General features: G+C 34.1%; 1 protein-coding gene across 1 annotated transcript; it reads left to right on the top strand.

Moving 5' to 3' along the window:
- Positions 1 to 7,343: 7,343 nt before the first annotated feature.
- LOC147387800 (NAD(P)-binding Rossmann-fold superfamily protein) lies at positions 7,344 to 16,916 on the top strand. The gene is made up of 17 exons (XM_086421073.1): positions 7,344 to 7,504; positions 7,622 to 7,855; positions 8,633 to 8,794; positions 9,642 to 9,692; positions 9,778 to 9,912; positions 10,117 to 10,140; positions 10,294 to 10,405; positions 11,364 to 11,489; positions 11,638 to 11,687; positions 13,289 to 13,447; positions 13,556 to 13,651; positions 13,760 to 13,875; positions 13,963 to 14,086; positions 15,148 to 15,261; positions 15,834 to 15,914; positions 16,426 to 16,603; positions 16,725 to 16,916. Exons 1-16 carry the CDS (start codon positions 7,442 to 7,444, stop codon positions 16,570 to 16,572), a joined length of 1,794 nt encoding a protein of 597 aa, XP_086277199.1. The 5' UTR covers positions 7,344 to 7,441; the 3' UTR covers positions 16,573 to 16,603; positions 16,725 to 16,916.
- Positions 16,917 to 18,186: the final 1,270 nt, after the last annotated feature.

Here is an 18,186-nt window from a genome sequence, read left to right as displayed (position 1 = left end):
CCCCATCCAGAATCTGTCTCCCTTTGATAAACACACTCTGATTATAACTTATTACCCTTTTCAATCTTTTGGCAAGAATGCTCGTAATGATTTTGTAACTAGTGGTCACCAAACTGATAGGCCTCAGGTCTTTAATGTCTTCAGTCCCTACCCCATTTGGAATCAAAACGATGAATGTACAGTTAGAGTTGCGGTTTAGCATTCCATCTCTAAAAAATTCATCCATTGATGCGATAAAGTCGTACTTGATGATCTCCCAACAAGATTTGTAGAACTCTACAAGAAAACCATCGGGCCCTAATGCTTCATCACTCTTCATGCTTGAAATAATATCCCAAATATCTTCTTCTACAACTGGTATTTCCAACCATTCACGTTGGATTTCAGATATTCTATCAAACTGTAATAATTTAGGTTTCAGTCTGACTCTCGTCCCATTAGTAAACACTTTGAGTAAAAATCGACAATCCCTTTGGCAACTACCTCTTATCCCTCTAACCAAATCTCATTCGCATACAATCTCGAGATGTGGTTATTCTTGTTTCGGGCATTAACCATGCAATTGAAGTATTTAGTGTTGCCATCCCTTTCTTTAAGCCCTCTACACTTGGATTTCTGCTTCCAACTGATCTCTTCCATAAGAGTATCTTTGGTACTCTTCCTGAAGATTTAATCTTGTTGTTCTATCATTCGTCGAAATCATATTTAACTCTTCTTTACGGTCCAAGTATTCAATTCTCAAGAGGATCTTTTTTTTTTCTGTACATCCACCTTTCCGAAAGATTATTTATTCCATTATTTTAGTTTCTTTTTTAATGCCTTCAATTTCTTTCTGAATACCTCCCCTGTCGTTCTTGCAAAAGATAACCTTTCCCACCAATCAACTACCAACTCCTTGAAATTGTGGTGTTTTAGCCACATCACTTCAAAATGGAACGGAATAGGACCTCTGTTGAGCGTCCCTACTTCTACTTGAATGGGGCAGTGGTCAAACACCAGATTTGGAATAACCATCTGAGAGAGCCGACAGAATAATAAAGTCCAAACGTTTGAGACCAAGAATCTGTCAAGTCTATTAAGAGTGGGCATAACATGCTGGTTATACCAGGTAAAACTTCTACCCTAGAAGGGAATATCCACTAAGTTATTTTGATTTACGAATTCTCCAAATCTCCTCATCTTTGTTGTTAATCTTGATCCTCCTTGTTTCTCGCATGCAAATCTAATAATGTTAAAGTCTCCACCCAAGCACCACGGACGGTTCCAGTAGTTACCCACATCATCCAACTCCTCCCAAAATTGCTTCCGTTCCCACTCTTTGGTAGGACTGTATACTCCAAAGAACACCCAACTATCTTCCTTCCCTATACACCGATACAATACAGATACCGAAAACACTCCCACTAAGGAATCTTCCACATCGATCAATCTCTTGTCCCATATCACCCATACTTCCAGCCCAAGCTTCGCCCACCCCAGATATCTCGTATCATAACATTATCCACTTGGTCCATTTTAGTTTCTTGTAGGGTTACAATATGTGATTTATACGATTGAAGGGTTGCCTTAACTGAAGCCCTTTTGATCTTGTTGTTAATCCCGCGCACATTCCAAGAGATAATTCTAATCGACATTAGCAACTTTAAGTTTCCTCCTGCTTCTTAGGACTAAAGGCGTTCCAGCCTTGACCATGGCCCCTGATTTATGCAATTCCTGAATCTCCTTAATCAATTTGACCCTTAACTTTTTTACTTTATTTTCATCCACCATCTTTATTCCTTTACCTTTATTAAGGGAGCCTTGTTGTCGAGACTCCTCCCGATCAACCTCTGCCCTTAGAATGAGTTCCATTTCATCTCGAATAATGACTTGTTTTCATCTAAGGTATCTTTCTCTTTAATCACTGTATCGTAACATTCACCAATCCCATTCCGTTTCTTGAATGCCACCTCTAACAAAATACCAGTTCCTTCTGTCTACCCTTCTTTGGTCGGTCCAACAGCCCAACTAATTTCGTTTAGATTGTGACTGATCCAGTCAACTAGGATCTCTACAACCTGATGTTTCGATCTGTCCCTTTCCCAACTCCTCGAGTTATCCTCTATAACTACCAAGGCCAATGGAGTAGTATCTATCCATCCCGGTAACCACTTGAATAACATCTTCTAGAACAGAATTAACATGTTCTCTTTCATAAACTATCTCCCTATTACCGCAGCTACCTCTTCGAAATTTCGAACCTTCTACAGACTGTAGTAACTGAAGGAATTCGTCTTGCCCTATGTCGAACCATTCCCCCCCACCTTCGATCATCTGCCACCTCCTGTTACATCAAATCAAACCCTTCTAGATGTGGTTCAACACTAAAAACCTGCTTGCAAATTATTGGCTCCTCATGGACCAGCTCCAAAGTCCCTTCAACGATTGATATCTCCTCTACATTGCCTTCTTGATGTACTTCCTTGCCCAGACCACACGTCCCAATGGTCCTCCTTTTCAACATGTCTTAGAGAAGATCCCCCTCTAAGAATAAACCCATGTATTTCGACCTTATGGACTTGTTGGAGTTACCACCAACTTCAATTATGTCTGTTGACGCTAGAATCATCTCTTCTGATCTCATTTGGTTACCTGGGCCATCTAATTGAACTAGATTAACATCGAGCTAGATACATGCCTCTGTGGACATTTGAGCAACTAGATCAAACTGTTGGTCCAACTCACAAGCGGACTGGGCATTAAACATTAGAGTTGCTGGGCCTAATGTGTTTGGAAGTTGGACCGAATCATAGATAGGTCTATTGCTCGCGTTCGAATTGGATGCAGCATGTTGTATCGCCTAGTCCATATGGTCTGTCCAGCGTGTATACGGTATGAGCCGTCCTCAAGGTGGCCTACTCTAAGTCTAAGGTGTTGCAGCCCAATTATTTTGGCCCAATCGTTGCTCCAACTATGGAACTAGCCCCTGCAGTCCCTGTCATGTTAGCAGCAATGCTTCCCTGACAAAAGGTGTGATGTATCCATGTCTCTTTTGCCAACACCAAGCTTCTTCTTCTCCACTTCGTTTTCCCAATTTTCAGATAGTTTGATGCCTACTGTTAATTAGGCATTCCTTGCAGGGATTCTAATTCATTTGGGGATATATAGAGGCCTCCATCTAACTTGAATACTTGCCGCTATGAGATCCTCCAAGGTTCTTGTAGATTCCTTGATGACCATAAGTTTGCCTAACAAATCACCAATGAATGCAAATGACTTTGGCTCCCACTTATGGAAAAGCAACTCGATGATATCTATCCATGTACCCGCTTGCTTTCAGCTCTTTGCGATACTATTACAGTTAGCAAATCACATTCTTAGCCCAACTGTGACCTCTTGGACCTTAAGTAGTTTTAGATTTTTAAAGACATTGAAGTCTTTCTTCCTGTGGCATACGAATATTCTTATATTAAGCCTACACAGTCTTGGAGTGAATTTTTTGGAGCTTGAAACTAAGGAGTTAACAGCTTTCTCCACCTCTTTCCAACAAACCGCTTGGTCCCCTATTTCGCATAAAATTGTCCACCTCCATTCTTCGAAGTTTTCCGATGTGCCAAGCTCATGTATGGATGCTGGTGAATTTTGAAAGTCATTCTTGGTTTCATCAGACCTATATTTGACGTCTAGCCCACTTTTCCAAGGACCTACTTCAACTACTCCTCCTCTAACTAAGGCCTCCCCAAGGTTGTCCCAACCTGAACTATCATCACCTTCAGGAATTAACAAGGATGGGAACCGACCCTCTCCTGAATATTCTGAGATTTTTAGAAAGCATCCATATTCGTTTTCATACCCTCGTGCCATCTTATAGTGACCCATTACTGACAATTTCTTCCTGAACAGACTGCCCGATTTCCACTGCTTGGCACTCTCCAATGTTTGTATCAACCACATTCTTTCTTTTTCAAACAATACAAACTCAGACCTGCCCTTATCTCTTCTCTCCACTACCCTTATTGCTCTATTATTCTTCACCTGGCATTGCTAAATCTCAAAAACCTTTTGATCGACCTGAGCTATAATAGCCCTCCCCACCAGCAAATAACTTAAGCTTTTCCTTCCTGTGTTCATTTTGGGTACTAAGCATTGACTCATCCGTTCACAACGTGTCTCCATAAAATTTGCTTAAAATAATATTATTAAATAATGAAATTAAATATGCATTAAAAACTATTTACCTCCTGATAACATCTCTCTTTATAAGCTAGGTCCTCGTTATATCGTGAAGGAATATATAACGACTCCTTGTTAATAGCATAGGAATTGTGAATTCGAGGACAACCATACATAACACAACATCCTCTAAAGTCTATTGTATTGAAGAAAAAAAATACTATTATTATTGATATTTTTCTATTAAGTATAAATACTAAATAAAAATTATAATTTAAATTTATCATTTAAGTCCTAAGCTTCTATATAAATCACCGGATGAGTATCTATTCATCCAATTGTTAATAGCATGTTAAGAGAGTCCATCTTGTCTCCTCATCATATTCTGAAAAATCGACAACGGAATAGGGATAATCTAATACAATCGAAACTGTCTCATGCATCTGTCTGCTAGATGAAACTCTATAAACCTCTAATAGATGATGCACGATTGATGAAGACTATCCTCATGTGTCGTAAAGTACATATGTGGAGCTCGTATTGAGCACCATTAGGAATAAGGTAATAAAGACGTCATATAAGTTGAAAAAATATAATAATTTATCAAAAAACTGAAAAATTATTATAACTCATAATAAAATTTAAAATATATCTTTTCTTACCATGTTAGTTGTCAAAAGATCCATATGTGGCCTATAAAATGGTACACTATGATTTGGATGGGCTTAGGCCCATAACTCAGTATGTTTGACACATTGCAAAACAATTTGGAGGTCATGGGTTCAAGTCCAACTTACCCACGATTATTTACATACTTTCACCCTTCTGTCATCCATCGTAGTGCCCAAGGTAATCCAAGACGCTTATAAGTAATAATGGGCAAGTGCTCATGAGCCCATATATAAGATAAACATAAAGAAAAAATAGTAATTATTATTATTTAAATAAATTAATGTAAAAATAATGTATTATAATAAGTAACTGTAAAAAGGGTGTACAACCCCAAAGTCGAGCTAGTCAACTTATTTGCAAACTATGATAATACATTAAACAAAAATAATAGGACAACAACACTCCATGCATACTCTAATATTTTTGACAAATCTTCAAAATATATATATATATATATATATATATATATAGTAATTTTGCAGAGACAATACTTGTGGATGCATTGCATAAGTATGTAAATCCATGTAAAACTAATAAATAAGCTATAGTGTAATAGGCAACCTACAAAATAACTGATAGAACATTAATTAATTTTTTTTTTATTTTTATAAATAATATATTATATAAATAATAAATATATCTTTGTTAGTGTCATTTGTTGATCTGGCAGGGTCCCGAAATCCCCCCACAACCATTTTAAAGAGGTACCTTTTTGTTTAGCCTTTGCCATTATGTGGCTAAACTCTCAAACATCAGACTATCAAATCAATAAAATCCTAACCTTCAACATGTAGTATGATCACATGACGTCTATTTTTTATAAGTAAACCTGGAATATGTAGCATATCTTCCAAAGTGATAGCCATATTTTTGAATGAGAAATGAAACATGTTGGTTTACAAAATCTCTCTACGAGCACATAACATAAGCATAGATCATGTGTAACCATCTGATCTGATGATAGTAGCCGAATCTAGCATGCTCTACAAGCGCTTCTTGTGCCTCAATTAGTATTCACTTCTTAAAAAAATTCCCATTATAGCAGGATAATTTTAATGCATGAGTTAGTATAATTTAATGAAATAATTTTAAATAATATATCTATAATAAAATAAAATAATTTATCTACTTGACCAAGTCAAGTATCATTAGAAATATATTTTTGACGATCAATGATAACTAAATCAATCGTCGATCCCCAAGAATGCGTCCATCATTGACTACTATATCTATTAATAAACAACTATTACAAAGTTAAATAAAAATTTATTATATAAAGCGAAACAAATAATATTTACAACATATTATAACAAAAAAATATAGATACTATATGATATTTATTATTAGATAAACAAATAATATTATTTTATAATTACAAATAAATAAATAAAATATTGGTACTTATTAAATAAATAATAATTTTAAAGAATTTTTAACAATATTAAATAATTTATTAGTAATAATTTTTTTGATAGGTAATTATTAAAAATAATAATTTATTAGTAATTATGATATTTGTTATTAGATAAAACAAATAATCTAATAAATTAAATAATTACAAATTTTTTATCAGATAAAAAATTATTATTATATTTAGGAAAAAATATTCTCATGAGGGTATTTTTGTCAACTTGAAAATCGGCGATCCAACAACCAATTTATTATTACTTTGATAAATTAAAAAAAATATTTAATAATTATTAATGGGATTTTTTTATAATTATAAATTAATATTTTATTTTTTTAAATAATTTTCTCTTATATTTATTTGTAATCCTAAAAATTAATAATAATAATTATTAGAAATAATGAAAAATTATATTATTTTCTAACAATATTACAAAATAAAAAATAAAAATTAAATATTAAAAAATTATTATTATATTTTATAATTACATATTTATAAATTATAATTATTACTTAAAAATATGAAATCCTAAAAATTATATATTTTTAATTTTAAAAACTATTATTTTTAATATTATAACTATAATATTAATTAAAAAATGGTAATTAATACTTATAAATAATAAAAATTATTATTTTACAATTATTATACATAATACATACAAGTAATTTTCCTTAAAAATTATTATTTTGTAATATTTTATAATTATTACAAAAATAACATCATATTTTATAAATAAAATTTTAATAATATAGTAAAATTAATTTGTTTTAAAAAACTTACCTGATTTTGTTGAAATGAGAGTGAATAAGAGAGGGACCGTAGGGCCCTTTGTATAGAACGAAAATCGATGTTCCTACTGAAGATTTTCATTAAAAATTAGTGGTTGGGAGCAGGTTGGTATGAAAATCGACGATCAAACCATCTAATTTCTTAGTCAAAAATGTATTTTGGTAAATATAATTATTTAACCATTGGTTTATTAATTTTTTTTCTAAATTCATAAAAATTATTATTTATTAATAATATATTATTATTTTGAATAATTTTCCTTATAAATACAAAGGTGTGGTAATATCACAGCCAAAAATAAAATCCAGTGACTCTGTGGCCAGCATTTATTCCAGCATTCAAAAGATTCCCAAACCTTTACTTCCTAAACTCACTCCCATCATTATGATGATTCCTCTACCCTGAAAAAAAATAAAAATGGAGTGCTTTTGTTCAACAAAATTATCAAACTCTTCATCCACCACAATCCTCAACCTTCAGGTACAATCCCACATCTCCATAACTCTTTATGTTATATTCCACTTTATATATCTTTAAATTGTTCTACTTCTGCACTCTACAGTAAGTATTGGGTAACTGAATTAGTTGGTGTTGCAGGGATTTTCTAAGAACACTGTACATCGAAGGTTGCTATCTTCTTCCCCACATTCAAAACAGTTTCTTCAACTTCATGATAGACTACGACCATTCTCAATTAGGAAAACTTCCACTTCTTTGTCTTTGAGAACATATAAAGGGTCCATAGTTGCAGAAGCTGGAAAGCAAGGTTGGGATTTGGGAAGATTTTTGAAGACTATTTATTTCTTTAATGGGCCTCCATCTCCTGCTAAGGTTTGGGCACCATTTTTTTTTTTCAATTACTGATTTAAAATTTATTTGTTGTCTCTATTTCTATCATTGTTCATCTACAGTTAGTGTGTGTTTTTTTTTTTGGAAATATGCAGTAAGTGTTTTTGATTAACTTGGATAAATTTCTGTACTGGGTTTTCCTTATTGATTTGAAACTTGAACTCATATACAGACCATCAATAATGCCTATTTTTATACTTTTTTAAATTCATGTTAGAAGCTTTGATCTTCTTCACCCAATCTTTAATGGGCCTCTATATCCTGCTAAGGTTTGGGCACCATTTCTTTTTTCTCAGTTATTGATTTAAAATAGATTGTTTGTCTCTAGTTTTTATCATTGTTCATCTACTCTTGGGTAATTTATTTATTTTTGGAAATGTGGAGTAAATCTTTTTCATTAATTTGGATAAATTTCTGTATTGGTTGTCCTTGTTAATTGGGAACTTGGGGTTTGAACTCATAAATAAACCATCAATAATGCCTATTTTTATTTTTAAATTCATGTATATTAGAAACTTTGATTGTTCTTCACCCATGGACAGGCTTTAATTCTCCTATACTACACCACCATAATTCTTTGAGATTCATGTGTTTGTATGTGATTGTTTTTACATTTTTTTAAAATATTGCTTTCGATTCTAGTTGTTTTTCAGTTTTTGCAACACATTGTATACTTAATTGCTGTTGATTTGTTGTAGTTTGTTTGTAATTTTCGAACTGGTTATGGGTGTTCCTAATGGGACCCTTTTATTTGTGAAGTTCTTTGAATCTCTGATTAAGAAACTATCAAGCTCAACATCAAGTGAACCGGTAAAGGAAATGGGAACTTCTGATGTAATCCTAGTGACTGGAGCCACTGGTGGTGTTGGGCGAAGAGTAGTTGATGTCTTGCGCAAGAAAGGGTCACCTGTCCGAGTACTGGTACTCTTCTCTTACCTGGTTTTTTCCCTTTTTCTTGCATGTCAAAAAATTATCTGAATTGAAAAAAAAAATCGTCAAATTCTCCGAATTATGGGTTAGCAATTAAATCGGAGAATTAATCGATGATTCCTCAATTAAGCGTGGAATATGATAACATTTTTACTCTTAACCTCAAAAAATTAAAACATCAAGAAGAAGATAGGGTTTCGGTTTTGGTAAGAAAACCAAACAAAATATTTTGTATAATTTCTGAAAATTTGCTGACTTTTTATTACAAAACTTCGCAAAATATCCGAATTAATCAAATTGAACCCCCACAGAATAGTTACAGAATCCAAACTTTATTACTATATTTTCCTGTAGTTTGAGTGTTTTACTTGGATTGTAGATTGCCCATATGTCGGTAAGAAAAAGAAGTTACAAAAACATCATGAAATTTTATACCATTTTTAAATTCTTGGCCTTGTTCGACTCAGCTGACAGAATGAGATGATTCAATCCAGACAACACAATAATATTTGAAAATTTACGATGGATTTTGTTACAAAAAGATGTGAAGATTCATTGTACTAATTCTTTTTTAATAGTTGACAAAAGTTAAAATATGATGTTTAATGAAAATAATACTACTTCGACTCATTGATAACGTTTAATTATATAAACTAGTCTTATGGTATAAGTTGATACTGACCCCCTATGCCTTAGATTGGTACTATATTGGATCAAGAATGTCTCGGTTAAGACATCCTTAGATGGAATGATACTCTGAAGTCTGAACCATGGACTTATTAACTAGTGTCTCATTTCCTTCCATCAAGTGTTCTCCTCACATGAAAAAATCTTTCAGGTCAGAAATGAAGAGAAAGCAAGAAGGATGCTAGGTCCGGACATTGATTTGGTGAGCGTAGGTTTTTGCTTGTCTCAATTATTTGCATTTTTCCAATTTTGAAAGAAACTCTTAATTTTGTATCGTATTATTTTAGGTAGTTGGAGACATTACTAAGGAGAGCACTTTAGCTCCAGAGTACTTCAAAGGAGTGAAAAAAGTCATTAGTGTGGCATCTGTCATTGTTGGCCCAAAGGAAGGGGACACACCTGAAAGAGCAAAATACAGCCAAGTATGTGTCTCGGCCTTAATCAAACAAACTGAGCTTATTATTTGTTTCTTCTTCACGACAGTTAAACTAGTACATTATCTTGAACCTTAATTCTTGTTTTCCCTTTAAGTTTGAAAGCACATTTTAGAAGTATGTCAATGGGTTTTATTTATTTATTATTCTTGTTTTCCACTCTGACATTCAAATCTCTTGGTGTTTATACAGGGAATCAAGTTCTTTGAACCAGAGGTGGTGAAATGATTGCCTATATTGTGTCAGGAGTCAGTTGTTCTTTAATAGAAATTTCAATTTTGGCACTCGATTTCCTTTCCTCGATTCTTCTATATTCTTCAAGCATACGGTTTGTGATTAAATTGATGCTTCATTTGGTTGTGCTAGTAGATAAAAGGCGATTCACCTGAAATGGTGGAGTACATTGGGATGAAAAATTTAATTAATGCTGTGAAGGGGAGCGTTGGACTTCAAAATGGAAAATTGCTATTTGGATTTCAAGGTACATTCTTTATCGCTGTTGGAAAATGTTGATATACATCCATAGTGTTGAATAAGTAAAGATTCTTATTTTTGGAGTCCTATTATGGGAATTTGAAAGCTTTTTGAACGGATGCTGTCCAAAGAATCTTTAAAATGAGAAGAACCCATTGAAGTTGCAGAACCTATTGAAGTTATTTACCATTGTTGTAGGTTGCTCCAATCATTCTAATCAACAGAGAGACTTTGCTGTCGTTAACCCATTCACCTTTCTATATATATACATTTTCCCATTTGCATTTTAAATATAGGGTGGAAGCTTATATGCTATCAAAACTTGGTTTCGATGCATAACTTCTCCAACGCTGAAGCCTTCTTGAGTTGGGACAGACTTGGCCAACACTGATAAGTTTGGGGGTCCAACTCAAAACCAATTGGCAATGAGTGGAGACGCCCAGGAGCTTACAAGGAGAGAGACAAGGCAATGATTGTCTGATGTGGGAATAAACTCAACACACCCCCACGCGTGTGGGCCGGACTGGGCCAAAGCATGTGAAGATGTGAACTGGGTGACGTGGAGGAGAGAAAGGCCCGCTCTGATACCATGATAAGTTTGGGGGTCCAACTCAAAACCTATTGGCAATGAGTGGAGAGGTTCAGGAGCTTATAAGGACAGAGACAAGGCAATGAGTGTCCGATGTGGGACTAAACTCAACAAACATGCTTCAAACTTTACAGGGTTATTGTAGAATTTATTGTAAATTGATTGATTTGGCTGAATCCCTTTTATGATCAATTCTTATCGGTACTCTCCGATACCGAGATGAATGTTCCAAGTTGCACCTGACTATACCAAGGAGCAACTTCCCTGATATTTAAAACCTCGAGTTTATAATAGTTTTCTAGTTTCAAAAACTCGTTCCAAGTGTCATTGTTTTCTGTCCTGTGTACATCTCTTATAGTTAGTTTCCATTGTGCAGATAATTCATCTAAAGAACTGGCGTGGGGTGCTTTAGATGATGTTGTCATGGGAGGAGTTAGTGAAAGTAATTATCAAATTGATCCGACCGGCAATGAAAACGGTGGACCAGCTGGGATTTTCAAAGGTTTGTATTTTTGGTACCTGAAGAGTTTTTTATATTATGCGTATTTTTTTGTTAGGTTCTTTATATGACAGAGACTTTGTATGGGTTTCTGATGAAGTTATGGTTTTAATTTTCTTTGTTTGAAAGTCTTTCTCTTGCTTTCCTTCAGGTGTTGTTTCCACTGCAAACAATGGTGGGTTTACTAGTATCAGAACAAGGGTAAGCCTGAGATGTTTTGATTTTAGTTCTCTATGATTCCTATCCTATAGTGTTTCATGATTAGGGTATGAAATTGATATTATTGAGTTTTTATTTTTATTTTTATAATTCTTAAACATTCAATCAATACTAAAATAAAAGCTTTGTCGAGTGAAAATTGTGGAATCTGTACCACTTCTTGGCACTTTTCTCCTGTAACTTGATCAATGGATAACTGAAATCCAAAACACTCCACTGTTTTTCAACTGTTAAGTAGGATCAATTTGTTGCACAAGTCTCCTGCAATTGAATTATTCCTCAAAGACGGGATTATTAGGATACATCAAAATGCTGATTTATTTCAGAATCCTGTATTGGTTCACACGTGATCTGCTTACATTGAAGTTGTTATAACACGTAACCTATTTTCATCAAGGTTACTTACAGCTATCAATGGACCAGGTGGGGTTGGACCATCATCACACCGAGTCCAACAAGTTGCAATCTTCATTGAAGGAGATGGGATCATACAATCTTGCATTGGGTAATATCCCAAGGTTTCAAATAATATTATTTGGTTGTGTAGTGGTCGTTACTGTTATTTCCAAAGTAACATTAGCAGTGCGGCTTTACATGACAATGGTCCCACTGCAATATTAAAAAGTGTTTGGACTTTGGAAAAAAGCATGTTTCAAAATTAAATTTGAATTTTGAACATAAACAACTGATATAATAGTTGATATCAACATTATGCTCAGAACAAGTAAGTAACGACAATTATTGAAGTTTGAAAACCATTTTTTCTCTCTTTTGCAAAATGGAAATGGTATGATAAGTGCTACGTATTGTCATAACGGTCATTATTTTTATAAATTATGACATTGTGAACAATAAATGACGCAATAACTGAACGCCATTATTCCCCAAAAAATAAAACAGGTTCTAGGTGTTACTGTTATATCTGCGTTATCTACCTATGTAAAACAATTTTTTTTTGAATCACGATACATTGTGACTCCCCTAATGCAAAATAAATATCAAAATATTTCAACAATGCACACTTAACCACACCAGCTGTTCCGTTTTCAGCTGTGTTGTGAACGAAGTACAAGAGGATTGTTTCAGACCAAACACATTATTTGCATTGGATGGGCTGTTACTCACTTCTGAATGAAGAATGCCTAAAAGATCTTTAGGCACCTATTCCAAAAAAGATGAACACAACATCATTGGCTGACAAACTTGTAGAAGGAAAAATAGTCGGAAGAGTGGGGTATGCTGGGAATTTGAATGATTCTGGTGCCATAGCTCACAAATACCCATTTGTTAGAGACATTACCAACTAAATATGTTTTGGTTCTGATAGATTACTTTCTTAGTTTATTCAACTATTCAAAGAAGTGTCTCAAGAACATAAATCATCAAACTTCTACTGTTTGTGTAGTAAAAAAATACAAAGTAAATGTTTTCCCAAGATTGCTGCTTTTGACCTTTTCCAGTTGATTAGACACAATATCCATCCATTTTTATTTGTTACTATGTATGAATCTCTCTAAGCCCTTTGATTTGTATTACTTGGATCACCGGATCGGACTTAAAACATAATTTTTGTCCATTTTCAGAATTTTTCTGTGCCTGAGGATCTTTCTGCATATGATGGTCTAGAATTGCGAGTTAAAGGTGATGGACGGCGGTATAAACTTATTGTTCGTACAAGCCCTAATTGGGACACTGTGGGCTATACAACAGGCTTTGACACCGTAAAAGATCAATGGCAATCAGTAAGTAATTTTTTTTTTAAGTAATATTATTGCTTTGTGTTCAATGACTTAGCATGCTTTGTTTTAGCAATAACTATTATTTCAATTTGTTGTCTTTTTTTGCTTCAGATACGCTTGCCATTTTCTACTTTAAAGCCTATATTTCGAGCTCGGACTGTATTTGACGCTCCACCCTTTGATCCAAGCAAGATTATGTCATTGCAGGTGTGCTTCTATATTCAATTGTTTTGTTTTTGCTAGGTTTTTTTTTTCTTTTCCGCTTCATGAATTAATTATGTGCTTGTGTTATTGATCCCATCAAATATTCTCCAGCTTATGTTCAGCAAGTTTGAATATGACGGAAAACTGAATCCTACTTTTGCCGAAGGCCCATTTCAGCTTCCAGTATCAACCATACAAGCGTATATAAAAGACCCGATCACTCCAAGGTTTTCGCTCTATAAATTCCTGAAAATGATTATCTATTATACAAAATTTCCATTTTTCATCATCTGAAATGGTTATGTTGATTATAGGTTTGTACATGTGAGCTCTGCGGGAGTTACCCGACCTGACAGGCCTGGACTTGATTTAAGTAAACAACCTCCTGCTGTTCGGTTGAATAAGGAGTTGGACTTTATTCTCACGTTCAAGTTGAAGGTCTTGTACTCTCTCTATGCATTTTATTTCTTTCATTATATATTAGGATAAAAAAGTGGAATTTTGGATATGGAATTATACAACTATTGTCAGGCTGTTCTTCTCATGAACCACCTAATTCTTTGATTGGATGGTGATGGATATGTTCAAATTGGTGTTTTTTAGATCCGAAATATAGTGTCTGATATAGAAATTTGTAAAGAATTTGGTGGAATTATTTAGATACATATCTTTTTACCTCATTTTTTAGTAGACCTTGTCGAATTTGGCCAGAGATCTGTAAGAAAGAGTAAACACTCCAAAAATTAAGTACATGATTACAAAGGAGAAGCTAAATATGAAGAGAAAAAAAGAGTATTTTCCATTATGAAGTGTGAAAACGACCCTCAAATAATCAAGTGACGAGCCTTTTAGAGTGGTCAAAATACCCTTATAGAAGAAGAATAATGATTTTCTGACTAGAAACCCTTCACTCGGTCAATACTTGGCTGACGTGGCAAGGGCACAGAACCATAGATTCTTTTCCTGGTGTATCCCGAAGAAAAAGATCTATGGTTCCGTGTCCTTGCCACGTCAACCAAGTATTGACTGAGTGAAGATTTTCGAGTCAGAAAATCATGGCTTAGAGAGGAATAATATAAAGAAATTTTATTTTCTATCATATACCCCTCAAATAAGAGTTGTGATTTTCTGACGCCCCCTGACATGGCATGGATTAGAACCATAGAATTTTCCCTCGGGATACACAACTGCACATCCCCATAAATATGTGCAGTTGTGTATCCCAAGGAAAAAAAATTATATGGTTCTAGCACATGCCATGTCAGGGAGCACGTGTCAGAGGGGGTGTCAGAAAACCATTACACCTCAAATAAACATGGAAAATCTTTTGTGGCGGGGTAGGGAGCATTTTTTGTGGAGCTTTGTCCTGTTCAGAATATATGTTTGTATGTGTTGTATAATTCTCTCCTTTTTTTTTAATACCTAGTGAATTATTTAGTATCCATATATCATGATAGTGGCACCTCTTTGTTCATTAATTGAGTTAAATTTTACAACAGGGAGAGGATGTGATCCGAGAAAGTGGAATTTCTTATACAATTGTAAGGCCTTGTGCATTAACTGAGGAACCGGCTGGAGCTGATCTCATTTTCGACCAGGGAGACAATATTATGGTATTCACATTTCCAAGTTCTTTTATTTATTGTTTTCCTATAGTTCATCTGTTAATAGGGCTGTCAATGGATCAGATCAGATCAGACCCGATCCGTTCTGATAACTTCAGGTCTGGATCGATGTTTAGGATTCCGATAAGGTTTCGATCCGATATCTTATTGGATCGGATCTGGATCAACCATTTCCTGATCCAATAATATATTAGAAAGTATATAAATTACATTATATATTTATTGAGATTTGTGAAGTTTATTTAGATTTTGTATATAAATTCGAATTTGGCCCGATCCGATCCTTATTGGATTGGTACCAAATCAACCCTAATCCGATCCATTGACAGCCCTAGTCAGTAAGCATTATTTGTAATGTATATTAAGCTCGGGCTCCTGTGGAGCATGTTAGATTGATCATCTTTGCCACCTAATCAGGGAGCTTTTGCTTACTGGGTGGAAGCACTATAGGTAGTTGTTTTTAGGTTTAAATAGCAATTTCGTCACATTTAATTTTCAACCGAAGAGAAAACTCTTACGTATTACCTCAGATTTCTGACAAGAACATTGTCAATTCACAGGGGAAGATATCAAGGGAAGAGGTTGCTCGCATATGTGTTGCCGCTCTAGAAAGCCCATATGCACGTGACAAGACATTTGAGGTCACACTCTTATGCACCTTTCAACATTTATACTTTGGTTTCCATTTAGCATTGTTTGTTTCATAATATCACATAATTTTGAAGTAAAGAAAATACAGATGGCCAAAAATTACATAGCATATTAGCATGCAATAGGGGTGTCAATTGGTCGGTTCTGAATCCAAGTAAAATTTGATTGGATCTGATTCCACTCCTCAAACTGATGGAATCAGAACAGGATTCATAATTTTTTTGTTCTCTTTCAACGATTTTTGGCTCTCAATTGGCTCGGTTTGAAGAGACCTGATTCTAATCAATTCCAATAAAATGGAATCCAGAACTGTCCCATTGTTTCCAATTTCAATTACATTAAAATCCACTGTGAGTCATAGAATGGTTCATTAATCCTGTACCAAATGGTTACAAAGGACAACAACCTAATATGTGCTTTATATATTTAGGCTTAAAGCGGAGAACACTTGAGCTTAAAATGTATTAGGTATTAAAGTCTACGACTTGTTTTCGTTTGCAGGTTAAAAGTGTCATTCCATTCAGTGAGCCATTCACGGTGGATCCTGAAAACCCTCCCCCTGAGAAGGATTACGATATCTACTTCAAAACTTTGAAGGATGGTGTTACTGGAAAAGAAGTGTTGGAACAAAGCCCAATGTTGGTTTGATGCCCATGTATGATGACTCCACTTTCGACGTGTAAGTACACAAGTAAAGAGCGTAAATTTATTTATTTTCTACTTATGTTGAGCTGCAGTTGTTTAGCTAATGTTCTCAAATTACTTCAAAATTTCTCTCAAATCTTGTGTTGTTTCTGCAGGAATATTGACACACATGAGAACAGCTACAAGTTTATACAGAAACTAAAGCAAATAAAATAAAATAAAAACTATAGCAAATTTTGAGCCTGTAATGGAGCTATTGGTCATGCATGTAGATTTAGATTCCTTATAATGTCTGAGACTCTTGAGTTAATAGTAAATTAAATAAGTTCATTTTAGATTGCTTTTCATACGTTAGGTGTTTGTAAAGATCTTGATCAGATCTTTTGGAGTTTTTTTTTTTGTAAGGGTCATCCGGGTTAATAAGGCCAAATCAGCAACAAACGAGGAAACAAGCCTACCCTTAAGGCTATGTTTGAATTGAGAGAAGAAAAGCTCGTTAACGATGTGTTTGAATTGAGAGAAATGGAGAGAAGAGAAGAGGAAATAAATGAGTTTCTCTCCATCTCTCTGGTTTGGATTGTTAAATGGGGAGACGAAGAGAGAAAAAAAGATGAATTTTCTTTCTCTCCAAAAAGTGGAGAGAAAACCTTTTAAAATATTTTATAATTTCAATTCTGCTCTTAGATCTTTTTTAAGATATTTTAAAATTCTAAAATTGTCCCAAGTACTCTCTAGTCAATCTAAACATGATGGAGAGAAAATGAGTTTCTCTTCTCGTCTCTTTTCTTCTTTTCTCTTCTTTTAATGAATTTCTCTTCTCTCCACTTCTCTCAATCCAAGCATAGAAATTCAATTTTTAACTACCATGTTTGAATTCACAAAGAGAACTTGGGACAACTTCGAAATTTTAAATATCTTAAAAGAAATCTAGGGGCAACGTTGAAATTATAAAATATTTTTAAAGGGTTTTCTCTTCTCTCCATTTTTGGAGAGAGAAAATTCACATTTTTTTTTCTCTCCTCTCCAATTCTTTTTCCTTCTCTCCCTACTTAACAATCCAATCAAGAGAAGTAGAGAGAAATTTATTTATTTTCTCTTCTTTCAATTTGAATACATGGTAAGAGTATAGGATTGTAATAAAATAAATTAAGAGTGTTGTAAATTTATACAACTTAAGGGAAGGTTATAAAATTAGAAGCGAACGTAATCAAGAAAATGAAGTAATTTCAATAGATAATAAACTAAGAGAGTTGATTTAGATAGTTGAGACCTATATTATCTGGTTCACTTGGTTGGAATTTGGGTAGGCAATTCGCCACTCTAGAATTAACTTATTCGTAATCGTAGGGGTAGGTAAAGATAATTCATTTCTTGATTTGTTGGCCGCCTCGCTTGTGCTTATATACATATTTCAAGCATGTAAGTTACCATACAACTATGATTTTAAAAGAAAACAAAAGTGTTGCACCAATTTTTTTCCCTCTAAATTTGATTCTCTTCCTCCTCCTCTCCTTCTGGTGTGGTGTTTGTGTATTCATGTGTCTGGAGGATGGGGAAGTATAATTGAATTTCTAAATTAAATAAAAAAGCTAAATTTACCAAAACATTCACGACATA

Source organism: Akebia trifoliata, chromosome 13 (genome assembly GCF_017979445.1).
Source record: "Akebia trifoliata isolate Shusen 1 chromosome 13, ASM1797944v1, whole genome shotgun sequence".
NCBI lineage: Eukaryota > Viridiplantae > Streptophyta > Magnoliopsida > Ranunculales > Lardizabalaceae > Akebia > Akebia trifoliata.
This window is presented reverse-complemented; position numbering and strand designations above follow the sequence as displayed.

Bases quoted from the DNA above. Each gene is read 5' to 3' on its own strand.
- LOC147387800 (XM_086421073.1), top strand. From the start codon at position 7,442: ATGGAGTGCTTTTGTTCAACAAAATTATCAAACTCTTCATCCACCACA. The intron at 11,490-11,637 runs GTTTGTATTTTT...GCTTTCCTTCAG, and splicing joins ACCAGCTGGGATTTTCAAAG to GTGTTGTTTCCACTGCAAAC. The intron at 13,448-13,555 runs GTAAGTAATTTT...TTTTTGCTTCAG, and splicing joins TAAAAGATCAATGGCAATCA to ATACGCTTGCCATTTTCTAC.